Source organism: Trichosurus vulpecula, chromosome 1, assembly GCF_011100635.1.
Source record: "Trichosurus vulpecula isolate mTriVul1 chromosome 1, mTriVul1.pri, whole genome shotgun sequence".
Classification (NCBI taxonomy): domain Eukaryota; kingdom Metazoa; phylum Chordata; class Mammalia; order Diprotodontia; family Phalangeridae; genus Trichosurus; species Trichosurus vulpecula.
Genome location: NC_050573.1, coordinates 45,985,579 through 46,005,374, shown reverse-complemented (window position 1 = coordinate 46,005,374; position 19,796 = coordinate 45,985,579). Strand labels below are relative to the sequence as shown.

Genomic DNA, 19,796 nt, shown 5'->3' with positions numbered 1-19,796 from the left:
AGGAAAGAAAGAGAAAGAAAGAAAGAAAGAAAGAAAGAAAGAAAGAAAGAAAGAAAGGAAGGAAGGAAGAAAGAAAGAAAGAAAGAAAGAAAGAAAGAAAGAAAGAAAGAAAGAAAGAAAGAAAGAAAGAGAGAAAGAAAGAGAGAAAGAAAGAAAGAACCCACACATGCCAAAATATTCATAGCAGCACTTTATGTGAAGAAGGGGAAAAATAGGGGAAGGAGCCATCACCAAGGGGAATAGTTGAACAAACCATGGTATATAAATGTGATAGAATACTACTGCGTAGTAAGAGATGACGAATATGAAAAAGTAAAGAAAGATGGGAAAATTTGCTTGAACTGATACAGAGTAAAGTAAGTAGAACCAGGACAATGTACATAATGACTGCAATCATGTCAATGATTAAGTGCTAAAGTTAAGTTGAACTCCATAATTGCAACAACCTCCAGACCCCCAGATATACCATCTGACCAATGGATTTGCCATCTACACTTAGGACTTCTGCACCTTTTCGTCTGCATTTCCTGCTGTATTTTCTTTTTTATTTGTTGTCTCCTCTAATTAGCTTATGAACACTCTGATAGCAGGACTGTGCCATTTTTTCTATTTGTGTCTCCAGTAAGTACTTAATAAGTGCTTTTTATTTCTTTCATTCATTCCTTCATTGACTGATCTTGGTCCCAGAGAACAGATGATGAAACATACCTCCCTCCTCTAGGCAGAGAGGTAAGGATCTCTGGAGACAAAATGTTGAACACAGAGTCAGACATAGTTACTACGATAGTAATTTCTGCTTAATTATTTTTCTTTGCTAGAATGGAGGATTCCATTCTAAGGGTTGTGAATATCTGGAAATGATTGCAATGTAAAAAGCAAAAGGCATTAATATCATTTTTAAATGAAGATTTTAGACTAGGGGCAGCTAAGTCGCACCAAGGATGCAGTGCTGGGCTTGGAGTTGGGAAGACTCATCTTCCTGAGTTCAAATCTGGCCTCAGACCTTACTACATGTATGACCCTGAACAAGTCACTTGACTCTGTTTGCCCCAGTTTCCTCATCTGTAAAATAAGCTGGAGAAGGAAATGGCAAACCACTTCAGTATCTCTGCCAAGAAAAGCCCAAACAGGGTCACAAAGAGTCAGACACAACTGAAAATGACTAATCAACAACAAGTGAACTAGGTAGATGAGGCAGTATTATATGATCAAATCCTGCCTCAGACACTTAGGGTAACTCTGGACAAGTGACTTAATTAGATTGTGAGCTCCTTAAGGGCAGACATTGGGTCTTTTGCCTCTTTTTGTATCCCTAGCACTTATCACAGTGTCTGGCACACCATAGGTGCTTAATAAAATTTTATTGACTAACTGACCCTCTCTTTCAGCCTTTGTTTCCTCTGTAAAATGAAGAGATTGGCCTTAATGACCTCTAAGATCCTTTTCATTTCCTGTGATCTCTAAAGTTGCTTTCCAACTCTATATATGACTTGATGATAATAACTGCATAGTAAGCCCTTAATAGATACTTTATCCATCTAAATATTGTGATCTCCACTTTGCAGTTGAGGAAACTGAGACTAAGAAAAATTATGAGTTGCCAAGGATCTTACAGCTAGTCAACATCTGATCCTGGATTTGAACTCAGCTCTCCTGGCTCCAAGTCCAGAATTCTAGCCATTAAACCTCACTGCTTTTTAAAGATGGCACCATTGATGCATTTGAGTTTATTCTCTCATGGAGGAGTTATGACCAACAATAAGTAAGCAGAATATGATATAAGGGTAAATGGTAGATGTAGATTTCCTGCACTACAAAATCTGATGGAAAAGAGATACCTGTTAGCTGGAAAGACCAAGAAAAGCCTCATGGAGAAAGGTGGACCTTGGAGGAGAAGCTTTCTAACGCATGGATAGATTTGAGCCTGGATGTCCTGCCCTGCAAAAATGTCCACAGGTCATTCAAGAGGAGGTGACCTTCCAAAAAGTGCTTGAGCAACTCTCAGAGCAGATCCCCAGGAAAAACATTACATAAAGCCAACAAATCACCAAATTCTGAATAAAGCAACAGTTATTATTCCTTACTTGTGAATTTCTCCATAGTTGTCCATGCTGGAAGACACAGAAATGATGCAGATCGCAAGTGGAGAACCTGTAAAAAATCAAAGCAGAAGAAAGTGTGTTTTTTTCAGTTTTCATTTATTCAGTCATTCATTCAAGAAATATCTACTGATTCCCTGCTATCAATCCCCTTAGAAGAAACAGAAGGCAGTCCCTGCATTCCAGGTGTTTACAATCTATCTTGGGGAGAAAAGACACTAGTAAGCCAGGCTCTGCTAAGCACTGGGGAGCCAAGAAAGGCAAATAAAATAAAATAAAATAAAATAAAATAAAATAAAATAAGCAGTTCCCACCCTTAAAGAATTTCCATTCTGATGGGAGAACTGACATATACACAGGTATAAATAATACACATACAAAACAGGAACAAGGTACCCTTGGATGCCATGGCTTTTTAGCTAGGACAGACTTGAAAGGTCTCCCAACAGGAGGTACCCACTGGAGCTAAGCCTTGATGGAAACCAGGGATTCTGAGAGGCAGAGGCTACAAAGGAAAGCATTCTAGGCATGGGGGTGTGGGGCAGTAGGGGATGGGGTAGAAGCCATTGCATATAGTCAGGGGAGGCCTCAGTCAGTGCGGGAGAAAGACATGTTCTAGGGAAGAGGGAAATAGGAACAAAGGTGACTTTTGGCAGTCAGGCTTTGAGCCTCTCAAGGCTGATATGCTCTAGTTACCCATGGGCATAGAATTAGTGGCATCCTTGCCCTCTCTCAAAATCAGCTTAAGTGAGTCACTTTTCTTCCTTTCCCCTTTCCCTTCCCTTCCCTTCCCTTCCCTTGCCTTCCCTTCCCTTCCCTTCTCTTTTTCCTTTCCTTTTTCCTCCCCTCCCCTCCCCTCCCCTTCCCCTTTCCCTTTCCCTTTCCTCTAAGGCTCCCTATCTTGCCCAGGCTGAAAACACAATGCCCACTCACCAACTTGATCTGACTACAATCAGCAGGGAAGCTTTGACCTGTTCCATTTCCAACCTGGGACAGCTGACCCTTCCTTATGCAGCCTGCTGGCTTCCCCCTGCTCTCAGGGGCTCACCATCTTGATGCCAGACACCACAGATATCCTTTCAACTTAACCCTACTGTAGTTCAGAACTCCTGAGTTCGAGCCATGGACCAGCTTTGGCTCCCTTGGTATTAGGAAGCACAAATATGCCAACCATGCCCAGCTGGAGTCACTTCCTAAAAAGCTGTTTGGATAGCAGGGTGGCGCAATAAACAGAGCCCTCACAGTACAGTTTAGTTGGACAGGAGAAAGCAGGAAGGAGAATAATAAGAGGTATCTGGAAAGGGAAATGGGAGCCATATAGTAGAGGGCTTTAAATTGAAGCCTGAGGAGTTAGCATTTGATAGGGAGCCATCCTTGACAGGAAAGCAGCATGGTCAGAACTGTTCGCCAGTAACTTCCTATCAGTTTTCTCATGTAAAATGTGGGTATAACAGGAGAAATCCTCACCTCCCTCACAGGCCTATTGTGAGGAAAATGCTTTGTAATCACAAATAACCTCATACATAAATGTTCCATCATTACTCTAACCTGAAATCCGGTTTCTATAGAGGAGCAGACTAGGCTTATGGGAATTCTTGATACGACCCTGGCTCTTAATGGAAATGCAGAATCTTCTTCCTTCAAGCTGTCGCAGCTTTTGAGTGACTGGGGCAGGGGTGGGGAGGGGCTGATGCTGCCCCAGAGAGAAATTCAACTGGGCCAAGGACCAGTGATGGATTTTATCGCTTGGTTGAGTGCCTAAGACGACAGTTATTAGCTACAAGGCACTGGTTCGAAATTGCTGCAATTTGGGTGTTTTTGCTATTGTAGTTAGCTGATTTGTACAAACACATATCACCCGCTGTTTCTCAGCTCCAGTTTAGGGTCTTATGAATGTGTCTGCTTGGTTTTGTTTGCAGAAAGGCCAGGGAGAGGGCTTGCCATGGAATGAATAATGGGCCTTTTTTCCCACAACAGGCCTGAAGTTTCCATTCTGAAACTTTCATGCAGCCTTGGACCCCATCATCTACACTGCTCCCGGTTCTGCCCCTGGGGCCAAATAGAAGAAATCTAGTCTCTCTTGCATAGGTTCTCACCATCTTCTTCACTGTTGTTGTTGTTCAGTTATTTCGGTTGTGTCCAACTCTTTATGACCCCATTTGGGTTTTTTTGGTGAAGATACTGGAGTGGCTTAATCATTTCCTTCCCCAGCTCATTTTACAGATGAGGAATTTAAGGCAAACAATGTTAAATGACTTGCCCAGGGTCATACGACTACTAAGTGTCGGAGGCTGGATTTGAACTCTGGTCTCTCTGACTCCAGGCCCAGTGGTACTCTGTCTGCTGGGCCACCTAGCTGCCCCATCGTTTTTCTTTACTTTGGGCTAAACATTCCCAGATGCTTCAAAACATCCCAAAATGATGGGGCATCGTACTAACAACTGTCCTCTGGATACTGTCCAGCTTATCTCTGCCTTTGCTAAACTGTGGGACTGCACACAAAGCTCCAGATGTGGTCAGACCAGAACAGAGGACTCCCATATTCTTGGGAGTGCATCCCCTTACTAGCGGCAAGCTCTTTTTGAATGCATTTATTGATCTCAGTGCCTCACCTAGCACTCGGTACATAATGGGTGCTTAATAAATGCTTATACCAAAAGAATAGAGTCAAATAGAGCACTGGTAATAGGATAGGGTATAGATTAGAGAGGAGAGAAGAGAAGAGCAGGGAGGGATGACAAATCTATTAGATAACAGGGTCAGATCGGGAAAGATCTTGACTCACTAAAAAAGTGGGTAGAATGTAGTAGGATGGAATGCAATGGGGATAAGAATGAAGTTTGGGGAAGCAATGTAATGTACCAGATAGAAAACCAGCCTCAAAATCCTGCCTCCCATATTTGACTATGTGACCTTGGGCAAGTCACTTAAATCCATATCGAAGGTTTGTTTGTTTTTTCTCAAGCCTCATCCTTTTTGACCTCTCTGTAGCCTTAGACACTTAGCTCACCCTCTTGACCTTGATTCTCTCTTCTCTCTAGGTTTTCGTGACAGTTGACCACTGATTCTCTTCCAACCTGTCTGACCAATGCTTCTCATTCTCCTTCACTTGACCTTCTTCCAGGTCATGCCCACTGATTGGTAGGTATACCCTAAGGCTCTGTCCTAGTCTCTCCTCTCTTCCCCTTCTATATAATTTCACTCGGTGATCTCTTCAGCTCCCACGGATTCAGTTATCATCACTGTGTAAATAATTCTTACATCTATTTATCCAGCCCTAACCTCTCTCTTGACTTCCAGTCTTGCATTTCCAACTGCCTATCAGATATCTCAAAACAGATGTCCTATAGATATCCTAAACACAACATGTCCCAAACTCAACTGATTATCTTTCCCCCAAACCTTCCCTTCTTTTTAACTTTCCTATTGCCATCAGAGCATCACCATGCTCCCAGTCACCCACACTCACAAAATTCATGTCATCCTCTATTTCTCACTCTCTCTCACCCTCCATATCCAATCAGTTGTCATATCCCAAGGCATTGGAGATAGAAATACACTGAATGGAAGACTCCCTAGTCACAAGAAGTTTGTGTTCTAACAGGGGAGACAACAATTCAGACTACCTAGAACCTTCGGAGGCAGGATGGTATCATGGAGAGAATACTGGAATTGGAGCCAGGAACAACTAGATGTAATCCTTCCTCAGATTTTTCTTAGCTATACACCCCTGGGCAAGATATAACCCCTCTGGGATTGTTTCCTCATCAATAAAATAAGGTTAGACTCAATGATTTCTAAGGTCCAGCCCTACAGCTATGATCTTAAGATCCCTCCTTGAGGGACATTGGCATTCCATTTTGATTTTGTTTCCCATGTGGCTCAATATGTCTCTAGAGCGGATTCTCTTTGGCAATTGAACCATGTTGTGGTTCATCAGCCTTACTGCTTGACGTTCCAATAGTAACTAGAGAGGAAGGAGATGAGGTTCTGGCCCCATCACTCACTGAAGCTTCAGGTCATGATTGTGGGCTAAGGCTGGGGGAAAATAGGACCTGTCGGATAGAAATAAACCTGAACGAATGTGTGTTTCACTTTGACTTCAGTTTCCTGAAATCTTCATTCTACCACAAAGGTGGCTATCCACCCCATATCCCAGAAAAGTGATATACACCCAGAACATTTAGCTTAACTAGCTCTTCATTTTTGCCTGCAAAGAAGAAAACCAAAAAGAGAATTTGCTGGCAAGGAATAACACGTATAATCAGTCATTGGCTCGCGGTGAACACACACAGTCAACAGCCCTAAACACACAATTTCTCTTAATTGTTACAAAAGAATATTGTAGGGTGGACTAAAAAAAGGAAAATACTCTCAAGTCCAAACTCTGCTACATGTTGCTCTCCTAATAGAGTCCAGACATTTGGGGAAAGTCATTCTTTTAACTAAGGTAAGCCAGAAGGGAACCCTCAAAGTCTATTTGGATATTTCATAGATATTTATTATTTAAAGTTCTTTGCTAAGTGTTTGAGTATGGGATTGGACCTGGGATTTCACTGGAATTCCAGGAGAAGAATATTACTTCCACCAAGGTAGATAAGTACCATCTCTGCAATTTGCAATAACTAACATTTACATCATACTTCAAGGTTTGCTTAAATACTACTTTGCCTATTCCCACCTTCTTACCATGTGCATAGTCTCTTCTGGGAAACTCACTGATATGATAACCCTAGAACTGCTTCTCTACCCAGCTCTACTCCCAACTGCCAGCCCTCTCTCTCTCTCTCTCTCTTTCTCTCTCTCTCTGTCTGTCTCTCTTTCTCTATCTCTCCCTCTGTTTGTCTCTCTCTCTCTCTCTCTCTCTCTCTCTCTCTCTCTCTCTCTCTCTCTCTGTTACTCTCCCTCTCTCTGTCTCTCCCTCTCCCCCTCTCTCTCTCTCCTTTCCCATTCTCTCCCTCTCCCCCCTCTCTCTCTCTGTCTCTCTCTCTCTCTCTCTGTTTCTCTCCCTCTCTCTGTCTCTGTCTCTCTTTCTCTGTCTCTCCCTCTCTCCCCTCTCTCTGTCTCTCTCTGTCTCTGTCTCTCTTTGTGTCTCACTGTCTCTCTCTCTCTCTCTCTCTCTCTCTCTCTCTCTCTCTCTCTCTCTCTCTCTCTCTCTCTTTCTCAGCTAGAGTTGGTTATCTTCTCATGCCAGAGGTCACATTGCTCACGGGTGTCTCCTGCCTTGATTACTATATTTTTTATGGGCTTCAGGCTAAATACGATGTCTCCTATTCAGTAAGTAGTTCTATTATAATATGCAATGGCCAATGGGAAGTGGAAGAAATCGCCTCTTCTCCACTCCCACTGCCCACCACCAGAGGCACAAGACTGAAGGCAGAGACTGATGCCCTCTCAAGAGCTGGGTTCTTCCTTCATAGCTGACTTTCTCCCCTCTGCCAGAAGCCAAACCTCTTCTAGTTGCCTCTACTGCCTACTTAGAGAATTTGCTTCACCTTTTAAAAGACAGCCGGGACTGTGGTAAATCCTTCTTAGGTAAGGACTCAGATACCTTCCAGATCCATCAAGGAAAGTTTCCCTCCTAACGGGATAACAAAAATTCTTTTCACTTCCTTCATGACATCAACACCTTGTTGTCTTGCTTAGCTGCCCCTCATTTTCTATAGTTTCATTAACTCGATTGGGAGGGTGCATTAATTGATCAGCAGTTTTCTGATTAACTCCAAAAGAGAAACACACACACACACACACACACACACACACACACACACACACACACACCCTCTCTTCACTTTCTTGAGAATGAGGATGGAAATCATTAAGGCTTATCACAATTTTTTCCTCTCCTTCTGTCAATACACTGAATCCAGCTGAAATCCCCCTTTCTACAAGCTTTTCCCAATCCCCCTTAACACTAGTGCTTTCTCTGGGTTGATAATCTCTGATTTATTCTTACATTTCTTGTTTGCACATGATTGTTTGCGTGTTGTCTCCCTCATTAGGATGGGAGCTCCTTGAGAACAGGGGCTATTTGTTGCCTTTCTTTGTATACCCAGCACTTAGCAAAGTATGTTTCACATAGTAGGTTAATGTTTATTGACAAACAAAAAAGGAAGTAGCTGTAAGGCAACTATCCCAACTACTGAGAGCAAAGCATTTGGAGCCAGAGTAGACCTTAGAAATCCCAATCTGTGGGTAATGGGACCCTCAGGGACTACCAAGCAATGGAAAGGAATCCTCGGATGCATTTGCATACCAAGCATTGTCATCATGATCTTTACCTGGCACCCCCAAAATGTACAGCATGAATTACATAAATGCAAATTAAATAAAAACTGATATAAGGAAAAACTTCCTGATAAGTTGAGCTGTCTAGACGTGGAATGGGATGCTTTTCGAGGTGGTGGGCTCTGCTCACTGGAGGCTGCCAAGCAGATTCTGAAAGGCTATTTGTCAAGGAAGTCATAGAAAGACTTCATGTGGTAGAAGAGATTCATGGTGAGGAAGGGGCCTGAGTTTCCTTCTACCTTTGATATCCCAGGATCCTATCAATCTCTATCCAACATGAGAATTCAGGACAAGCCCAAGCTAGACTCCCAGACATTCTTCCTGGGCATTTTATAATTATCTATGCCAAAGTCTCTGTTCAGTGCTAAACCGGGCATTTAATGAGGTAGTCCCTTTTCCTAATAACTAAAGAGCTAGCTAATGCCTTTGAGAAGGCTGTTACTCTTGAAGATTTTTAAATTCTTAACCATTCTTCAGGTCCTATCTCCACTCCACCTCCACCTGGAAAATTTCCCTTTAACTCTCCCAACCACACCATCACCTTCAGCTATGCTCCATTGGGTGAGACCTTCCCTGGACTTTTCTGGCATTTCATATGTATCCCTCTTTTGAGTTTCTACATTCTATCTTGAAATTATATACACAAATGTGTGTATATCTGATATCCTCTATTACAGAGTATAAGCTCCTTAAGGGCTTATTTATCTCTGTAGCTTTCGCAGCACCCATGAATAATACTGTATACTGTAGACATGGAAAAGGGAAAGAAAGAGAGGGGAGGGAGGGGAAGGGTGGTGGAGGGAAGGGAAGGCAAGGGAAGGGAAGGTGTATCACAGGTCCTGAGTTCAAATCCTGCTTCTATCACTACCTGTGTGGCCTTGGGAAATTTACTTAACCTCTATCATCCCTTCTAAATCTATGATTCTAGGAAGGAAGAGAAGTTAGAGAAAGTAGAGGGGAAGGGAGGGGAGGAGAGAAGAAAAACTGAGCTTCTTTTTAGATTCACAGAGTGTTAGACCTTGAAAGGACCACAGAGGTCATCTAGGCCAACTCTTTCATTTCACGGGTGAACACACTGTGTCCTGAGAGGGCCAAGATCATGCAGCTAATTAGTGGTAGGTTTTCCAGTTTGAAAGCCAATGTTCTGATCTAAAAGCCTGTCCAAACATGCCACCAGTAAAGCCATGGCATTCATCTGAATGAACGGGAAACAGTGACGATTATTTTGTTTGATTTTTCTGGAGTGACTGCCATAGTTCTGTTTGAGGGCCTAGACATAGTCAAAGGGATAAGAGACCAAAAAGTTCAGGCCAAAAATTCTATATTCCTCATGGCATATATGAATAAGTGCCATGGAGACTTAACTTAAAAAGGGAGACTTAACCAAACCCATCTTATTCAGAACAATCACATCCAATCGTCCCTAGACTCCAACATAGGCAAAGCTGTGAAATTCCCAGCTCTGGGCCCAAAATGGAAATCTGTGTTATGAAATAAAAGCCATGGAGATGGGATTTCAATATGGGCAATGAGTCAGTTCACTGACTGCATAGCAATTCCTTCCCACTTCTGAAATGAGGACTCCACAGCCCCGAAAGAGGGGAACAAAGCATCCTGCTCTGTTTGGCTGCCAATCTCCTGGCTCAACAGTCACCCAGCAACCAAGGGACAAATGAGGAAGGAGGAGGAGGGGAGGGAGTAGCAGCCACTCTGAAAGCCTTATCCTAAGAGTGACTGAGAAGTAAGACTTGGCCAGGCAGACAAATTCCCCACCACCCCCCCACACACACACACCCCAAGACAGGCAGATTTCCAAGGCTTGGCTGTGCTTGTCATCCCATAAACAGATAATCAGATAACCAGAGTTCACTTCCCAGACTGAGATTCTCTCAGCCCATGTGAAGGTGTTGCTGTAACCTGAACTAGGCTCTCTTGGGATTTCCAGGCCCAGCAACAGCTTTTCATCAGGCTGACTGGGCTTTTTTCCAATAACAGGATTTCTGCAGTGTGATTCAACTGTGTGAGTGTCTGTCTTCTTATATGCAGACTCAGGGGGAGGCTGAAGGTTGAGGGTATCTAATCTGGTTTGAGGGAGTTCAGGATTGCCTCAAAAGGGATCCTGATTCAGTGAGCTGACTTCCTGATTAAGATATAGAGAGAGATATATAGATATATATACATATATATTTATATATATATATATACACATATATATTTATGTTTTTATATATGCACATACACATTCATACACACACACACACACACACACACACACACGTATATTTCTGCCTCTCTCTTTCTCTCTGTATCTCCTTCTCTGTCTTTGTCTCTCTGTCTCTGTGTGTGTCTTTTTCTCCCTTCTCTTTCTTTTTCTCTCCTCTCTCTTCTTCCTTCTCTCTTCTCCTTCCCTTCCCTTCCCCTCTCCTCCTCCTCTTCTGTCTGTCTGTCTGTCTGTATGTCTGTCTCTCTCCCCTCTGTCTCTCTGTCTCTCCCCCCTCTCCACATTTCTCTGCATCTCCCAATGTCTCTGCCCTCCCAACCCCACATACACACACAAAAGCACACGAGAGCGAACACACACACACGCATACACACACACAAACACACACACCTTCCAGAGGTATCATTTAAGACCACCATTCATAAATACTTGGTCATTCCAATAATAATAACTGACATTTACATAGTGCTTTAAAGTTTGCAAAGTATATAACAAGCATAATTTCATTTGAGTCTCCCTAAATCCCTGGGAGAAAGCCATTGCAGGTATAAACATGCCTTTTTTATAGATAAGGAAACCATTTTAGAGAAAGGTAGTGACTTGGCCCAGAGTTTCCAGGAATTAAATGGCAGGGGCTGGATTCAAACAGAAGGCTATCCAGCCCTACATTTACTTACTCTATTGTGCCACCTTTCTAAAATTGGGGGAAACCCCCTCCAGCTGCTTTCTGTGTAGGGATTAGACAAAGGCAATAGTGTATCAGGGATGTAAAAGGCAAACATTTTCCTGATGCCCACAACTGATAAATGTGCTTGTGCGTGTGTGGATGGCTGGATATGTATGTTAGATATGTAGGCATGTATGCATAAATATACACACATACATATTAGTGTTCATATGCATACACATAAAACACAGAGCTATAAGAGAGTTTAATGTTATAATGATGAAGTTTACCTTCTTTCAGACTTCATAAGTAGATTTAAGAATCATCAGCATAAAGATAATAACTGAAACCATGAGATCTGACGAGATTACCAAGTGAAGTCATGTAGAAGGTGAAGAGAAGAAGGCCCAGGACCGAGTCCTCAGAGACACCCCCCTGTAGCATGTGTAACCTGCATGAAGATCCAGCAACAGAGACTGAGAAGGAGCCAGAAGACAGACAGGAGGAAACTGAGAATAAAGTAATTCCATGGAATTCTAGAGAGAAGACTGTATCAGGGAGGGAAAGGTGACCCATAGTGTCAAAGGCTGCCGAGAGGTGAAGAGGAATGAGGACCGAGAAAAGGCCATTGGATTTGGTGATTAAGAGATCATCGATAACTCTGGAGAGGGCAGCTTCTGTTGAATGATGAAGTCAGGAGGCAGATTATAGAGAGCTAAGAGAAAAAGAGAAAAGGAAGGGAAAGCATCATACTCATATAACTATATAATATATGGTACGCAATATATGATCATATATATTATATATGGACAAGTGCTTATTTTTGCTAATTATAATTATATAATATATTACATACTTACATCATGTATTATATATAATTACATAATATTTGCTAACTATAATCATATATCATATATAAAGACACATATATGCATATATTTTCTCTCTTAATATAATTTAAACTCTTTGAGGGAAGGATTTGAGGGCAGCCTGATTTGGGGATGTGCAAGGAGTAGTAAACAGAGAGAAGGGAGATCATGAGGAGCCCATCAAGATGACAGATCCAAGAGGTAGGAGAACCAGCGGGTTCCGTGCCATAGGAAGCTGCTTCAATGTCCTGTCCCCCAAGGTGCCTTCCTGTCTCCAGCTCTCTTCCTATAATCTCTCCCCCTCTCTGAACTGTCAGGTTACTAATTATTTTTACCATCATATTTGTTATCTGTAGAGGCAGCATGAGGCTGTGGAAATGACATAAGCCTTGAAATCAAATGAGACCTAGCTTGAAATCCTTCTTCCCAAACTTGCTGAAGGTGATGATTGTGTCCTAGCTCTTTTCTAAGCTTCAATTTCTTTATCTATAAAACAGGGCTAATAATACTTGCCCTGTAGATCTTACAGGGTCATCATGGAGAAAGTTTTATAAACTATAAAGTTCTAAGGAAATGGAAATTAGTGTAATCATTACACCATTCAAAGCTCTTTGGGAATACATCTTTTCTTAACAGGGTTTCTCTCCATTCATTCATTTCTTAGGTCATATAGCTTTGTAATTGTTCAGTCGTTTCCAGTTGTGTCTGACCCTTTGTGACCCCATTCAAGGTTTTCTCGGCAAAGATACTGGAGTGGTTTGCCATTTCCTTCTCCAGCTCATTTAACAAACAGATAAGGAAACTGAGGCAAACAGGGTTAAGTGACTTGCCCAGGGTCACACAGCTAGGAAGTATCTAAGGCTGGATTTGAACTCAGGAAGAGGAGTCTTCTTGATGGTGCTCTATCCTCCACCTAGTTGTCCCTAGAGTCAGAAGATCTGGGCTCAAACCCTGTCTGTGTACCTTCATGATTTGGAGTGAGTCACTCATCTTGTCTGAGCTTTAGTTTCTTCCACTGGAAAATGAGAGTTGGATCTGAATGCCTCTGAGATCCCTTCCTGCCCTAAATCTATGATGAAGGAATGGATGATTAAGTGAATGAATGGGAATGATTACTTCCTCCATGCCGGGCATACAAATACCAGAGAGAGATAGGCCTGCATTCTAAAAGGAGGAGACAACACATATGAGGAATGGTGGCTATGGAAGGGCGTGTTAGTCTGTTAAGTCCAATAGAACGATGAATTTATAGGAGATTTCCAGAAGCAATTCTAGTGCTGATTGGATGGCTATTCCCAGAGCAAGAGGTGGAAAAGCAAAGGATGGGGATAGAAGGAAAAGTAGAGAACCGTAGCAGGAAGATGATCATTGTGAAGCATGGGCCAGCTAAAGATGATGGCTTCTCACTGAACAAAAGGGCAGCCATAGTGGGGCAGCAAACAGGGAGGCATGACAGGAAGATGGCCAGAGTGAATGATGCACAGCTGAGAGTCCGGGGTCAGTTAGGCCCGAGATCAAGGTCCTAAGAACAGGACGAGGGAAGAGTCACGTGAATTCAGTACTACAAATTAAGTAATCATATTCAATTTAATAAGTAATAATGAGTAAGTAATAACAATAATGGGGTAGTGAGGTAGCACGGTGGATGGATAGAGTGCTGGGCCTGGAGTCAGAAGGACCCAAGTTCAAATCTGGCCTCAGATACTAGCTAGCTCTGTGACCCTGGGTAAGCCGCTTAACCCTGTTTGCCTCAGTTTCCTCATCTATAAAATGAGCTGGAGAAGAAAATGGCCAATTACGGCAGTATCTCTGCCAAGAAAATCCCAAATGGGATCGCAAAGAGTCAGACACAACTGGGAACAACTGAACAATAACAACAATTATGATATATATCATATCATATCATATCATATCATATCATATCATATCATATCATATCATATTATATTACATTATATCATATTATATTATGTTGCATTATATTATATTATACTACATTATGTTATATTGCATTGCATTGCATTATATTATATCATATAATATCATATCATATCATATCATATTATATTATATTATATTATATTATATTATATTATATTATATTATATTATATTATATTATATTATATTATATTATATTATATTATATTGCATTATGTTATATTATGTTATGTTATGTTATGTTATGTTATGTTATGTTATGTTATGTTATACTATATTGCATTATGTTATATTATGTTATGTTATGTTATGTTATATTATATTATATTACATTACATTACATTATATTATACTATATTATACTATATTATATTATATTATATTATATTATATTATATTATATTATATTATATTATATTATATTATATTATATTATATTATATTATATTATATTATATTATATTATATTATATTATATTATATTATATTATACTATATTATATTATACTATATTATATTATACTATATTGTATTATATTATAATAATAATAATAGTGCTTTAAGGTTTGCAAACATCTCATTTTATCCTCACAACAACCCTGAGAGATAGGTGCTATTATTATCATCACCACTTTACAGATGAGAAAACTGAGGCAGTGGGGTCATACAGCCATTAAGCATCTAGGGCCTGACTCCATGTCTAGGGCTCTATCCACTAGGCCACCAAGCTACCTCACTACAAACAAAGCCCCATGTTAGGTATTAGGGATACAAATAAAACAATGCCTGCCCTTGTGGAACTTAGATCCCATTAGGAGATAGAATATGCACTGAGATAAGTAAATATTAAGACTATGCAAAAGTCCTGCCCTCCCCCAGCCTCAGCTTCCTCATCTGTAAAATGCAGAGGCTGGACTAGATGGTTTCTGAGATCTCTTCTCAGATCCAGATCCAGGATCTCTGGATCTTATGACTTCATATACAAAGTGATTCCAAGCGAGAGACGGCACTAACAACCATAGGAATCAGGAACAACCTTGTCTAAGAAACAATACGTCGAACTATGCCACCTTTACATCCTCCATGCCTAGCACAGATCTGGGTGCATAGCAGGAAAATAACAAGAGTTGAAGATTTACAAAGCACTCTGCATGTTATATCATGTGGGTCTTATAGCAGGCCCGTGAAGCAGGTGCTTTTATTTTCTCCATCTTATGGATCAAGAGAAGTGAAATTATTTCACCAGGGTCACATAGTTAGCAAATGTTTATGGCTGGATCTGAACTTCCATCTTCCTGACACTGAGTCCAGCTCTCTGTCTGCTATGATATTAGTCACCTCACTAAACACTTGACTTTCCCAGACAGGAAGCAGGGTACTCCGATTTGCTAAGAAAGGCAGATATCAAGGCCAACATGAGACCTGTAAGAAATTCTGCAAAGAAGAAATGGGCCCCTTTTTTAACAGGAGAGTCACATTATGCTGAGCCATCTAACAAATGCTCTCGGTCAGATTTCAAATTCTTGTTATAATTAATAACAGAAAAGTGAGAGCCTGGAGCTGCATGCAAATCATCCTTTATTCAGGCCTGCTGCCAGCAACCAACCAGTCAGGATGAAGGATGTAGTTCATAAGCCTGTAATGAAATTAATTAATGGGAAGATGACATGAAGATAGATGCCAGGTTGCTCAGCCGTCATAACCTAAGCCAGTTCTTTTAATTTGTATATATCTCCAGTCTCCATAGGAAGCTAGGCGAAACCACTTACCAATGCCCTCTTAGATTAGGGACAAGGATAATGTGTGCTCGATGGACAGTTTCAGCACCATCCAAGTGACCTATATGTGGTCTACACTGTGAGTTCTAATTTAGAAATTCTCAGAGATGGATTCCACTGAACCATAGAATCTTGGCATTGGGAGGGACTTCAGAGGTCACCTGGTCCAGCCTGTACTAGAGCATGAATCTTCTGGATGACATCTCTGACAGGTGGGCACCTGACGTTTTTCAAAAACCTGAACGAATGAATGAATGAGCATTAATTTAATGCTTACTATGTGCAAAGTGCTGTGACGATAACACAATAGTCCCTATGCTCAAGATTCTAACAGAAGGAAAGAGTACATACAGAAGGGAATGGCTAGACAGCAGATAGAAAGGTCTTCTGGTCCTTAGGATGCAGCAGCAGAGCAAATAGGCTTATCTCCTCTTAAATGTCATTTCTGCTAATAAAACCATCTCCATTTCGATTGTTAATCTACTTGATGATGCTAAGGACTTTGTTGATGAAAACTTTATTTTCCAGGACTTTGGAGGCTGTGGCTGATAAAGAAGTGGAGGCTGAGGCACTTGTTGTAGGGGGTCCCATTACCTCAGGAAGCAACCTAGACTACTTCAGGACACACCAAATTGTTAGGAAGTCCTTCTTTAAACTTACATGGATCTGTGATCTCATAGGCAAAGAATTTCCCTTCAATGGTACAGATCACATCCCTACTCCATTACTTCCCAATGTATCTAATTTTCATCCATATTCTCAGTGGATAGAGTCCTGGACATGGTCAGGAAGATCTAAGTTCAAATCCAACGTCAGATACTTACTTAGCTGTGTGACTTAAAGTCACACTGTTTGCCTCAGTTTGCCTATCTGTAAAATGAGCTGGAGAAGGAAATGGTGAAACACTTTGGTTTCTTTGCCAAGAAAACCCCAGATGGGGTCACAAAGAGTCAGACATGACTGAAACAACTGAACAACAACAACAGACATGACATCAGGAGACTTGGGGCTTAATAGGGCTACGCCCGTGAGCAGGAATGATAAGAGTAAGTGAAGTTAACCCAGTGCTTTACATCCATCTTCTCATTAGACCCACACAACAACCCTGTGAGGTAAGGACCACACATCACCACCAGCCATGTTTTACTGACGAGGAGACTGAGAAGTGGCTTGCCTGCGTCACACAGCTAGTAAGTCTCTGACCTTGGCTCACACCCACATCAGCGTGATTCCAAGCCCCTTAGCCACTAAACCCCACCACTTCCACAAGGGGTAAGTCACCTCTCATCTGTCAGTCACAGCTTCCTTATCTGTAAAACATGTACAGTAATGTTTCCACTATCTACCCCTTAAGAAGGCAGACTGACGTCCCAGATAAAGAGAGAGATGAAATTAGGATTTTTTATACTTCAGTTAAGTTTCACAAATCACACCTGGGCAAGTGGATAAATCACTTGAATGGAGAATGAAGAATGAGGAGAAAAAACAGAGACTGCGGATGCTGACAAATCACACCGATGACGAAGCCATCCCTGGGCAAGATGGTAGAGGAATTTATTTGAGTCATCTGGCAGCATCCTATTTTAACTTCTTATTTTTGCTGGCCGGATGCTAAGTTCTATGTTTTCTGCTAAAGGCCTGAAAGGACGTCAGCCCCCACCGAATTCAGTGTCATGGGCCAAAGCCTCAGCTGTCCTTCCCTAGTTACAGCTCCTTTGGAGGGCTGGCCGCAGAGTCAGGAAGAATTGGATTCAAGTCTTGCCTTTGACACTATAGAAAATGGGACTTTGGGCAAGTTCCTTAACCCCTTGGTGCCTCAGGCAACTCTCTGAGATAGTTAAAGTTGTGGCATTGGTAGAGTAAGTTTCCATACCAGCAGATCCTGAACTAAATACGTACATAAACATGGATGAGAGGGGGAAAGAAGGAAGGAAGGAAGGAAGGAAGGAAGGAAGGAAGGAAGGAAGGAAGGAAGGAAGGAAGGAAGGAAGAAAGGAAGGAAGAAAGGAAGGAAGCAAGGAAGGAAGGAAGGAAAGAAGGAAGGAAAGAATGAGGGAAGAAGGGAGGAAATGATGAAGAATTGAGCCATTTTGTGAATGAGGTGGCATGTCACATTTGTGACAAAGAGCACTGAGTAGGGAGTCGAGGGCCTGGGTCTTACCTAGAGCTTTGTCTTTGACTCTATGTAAATATTAAGCAAGTGAGGCCCATAGGCTGAGGACTATAAGGGATCTTCAGTGTCATCCAGCCCCACCACTTCATTTTCCAGAGAACAGAGCTGTGCCCCGAGACGTCCTGACTTGCCCAAGGTCCCACAGATAAGCGTGTCAGAGGTGGGTTTCAAACCTAGGTCCTCTGACCCCAGATCCCACGCTCTCTTTCTCTCCTCTCCCACTCCACCATAGAAATGTGTTCTAACTCTCCAGTTCCCAGGTCCCTCTCCATTCCTAAACCAGCCATGGTACAATTTACAGTTTTATGACAGCTGCCAATGTCAGTGGTGACTCTCTGGTTAAGTGAGATGCAGGCACTCAGGAGAGTGAGTAAGCTCCTAGCCATTCGTCCAGGGTAGACCTCACTCTGTACTTCCTGGCTGAAAGCTCTCATTGTCTATAGGGGCGTGGGCCCCAAAGCCAAGCACTCCAGCTACATTCCTCTCCTTGGGCAGCTCCACTGTGGGAGCACAAAGGTGAGGGCCTGCTATTGATTGTCTGTTTCCTTTTTTGGGCTCAGCTCAAGGGCAGCATCCAGATTTCAGGGAAGGGCTGCTTTTATCCAATTTTCCAGCCCACCTGAGTTGACAGATGTAGAATTGTCTCCCACTACATGAGTCAGTAATGAATGGTGCGGGGGATCGGTGAGAAGGTGCTCTTGTAGCCACAACTCACATAGAAGGGAGTAAAAGAAAGACAAATTGTTCCAGTGTGCCTAATTTATACCAATCTTGTTATTGGAAAGGTCTAATATTCCCCGCTTTTCAAAAATGCTAAACTTGTAAATCAGACAATTTGGGAATTATGATGATTAGCATTTATACAGCACTTTACATAACCAAATATTCTCCATTCTAAAGCACAGTAAAGGGGAAAGGGCTCTTAAGTGGGAATCAGAGGGCCTTGGCTCAAACCTTGACTATTTACAATGTATTGGGTGATTTTAAACAGGTCACTTAATCTCAGAGTCTCCATTTCCTTAGGAGAATAGTAGTGCCTTGGACTTAATGGCATTGAAGATTCTTCCCAGCCTTTGATGCTTTGAGCCCGTGATCTTAGGATCTTCCCTAGAATCAGGAAATCTCAGCTTGCATCCCAGCTCCAACACTCATTCCATGCGTTCCCTTGGTCAATTGACTTTCACTGTCTAAGATGTTTCCTCATCAGTAAAATTAAGACAATATTCTCACCATTTACCTCACAGAATCATTGTGAGGAAAGGGTTTTACAAACTTGAAGGCGAGAGGGTGAGAATTTAGACTTTTAACTGGTGCCCTAATAGTGTCCTAAGGACAGCAGCTGCAAGAGGCAATGTTAGGACCAGCTAGTCATACTGAGAAGAGGCAGCTTCAAGCAAGCTAGAAGAAATCTAACAGAAAAAGAGGTCCAACATGCCTTGTTGTTGTTCATTCAGTCACATCTGACTCTTTGTGACCCCATGGACTACATAGCACATCAATACTGCCCATGGGGCTTTCTTGACAAAGATACTGGAGTGGTTTGCCATTTCATTCTCCAGCTTATTTTACAGATGAGGAAACTGAGGTAAAGAGGGTTAAGTGACTTGCCCAAGATCACACAGCTAGTAAGTGTCTAAGGTCAGATTTGAACTCAGTTCTTCCTGACTCCAGGCCTGGCAACTAGGTGGTGCCATGGTTCCGCTGGACCTGGAGTCAGAAAGACCTGAGTTCAAATCTGGCCATATGTACTTGATGGCTATT

General features: G+C 41.9%; 1 protein-coding gene across 1 annotated transcript in view; it reads right to left on the bottom strand.

Moving 5' to 3' along the window:
* The window catches only part of ADGRD1 (adhesion G protein-coupled receptor D1), a 477,959-nt gene that overhangs the window by 96,345 nt on the left and 361,818 nt on the right, over positions 1-19,796 (bottom strand). Inside the window, exon 19 of the mRNA XM_036742325.1 lies at positions 2,085-2,151. Coding sequence (XP_036598220.1) covers positions 2,085-2,151 — 67 coding nt within the window. The remainder of the gene's footprint in view (positions 1-2,084; positions 2,152-19,796) is intronic.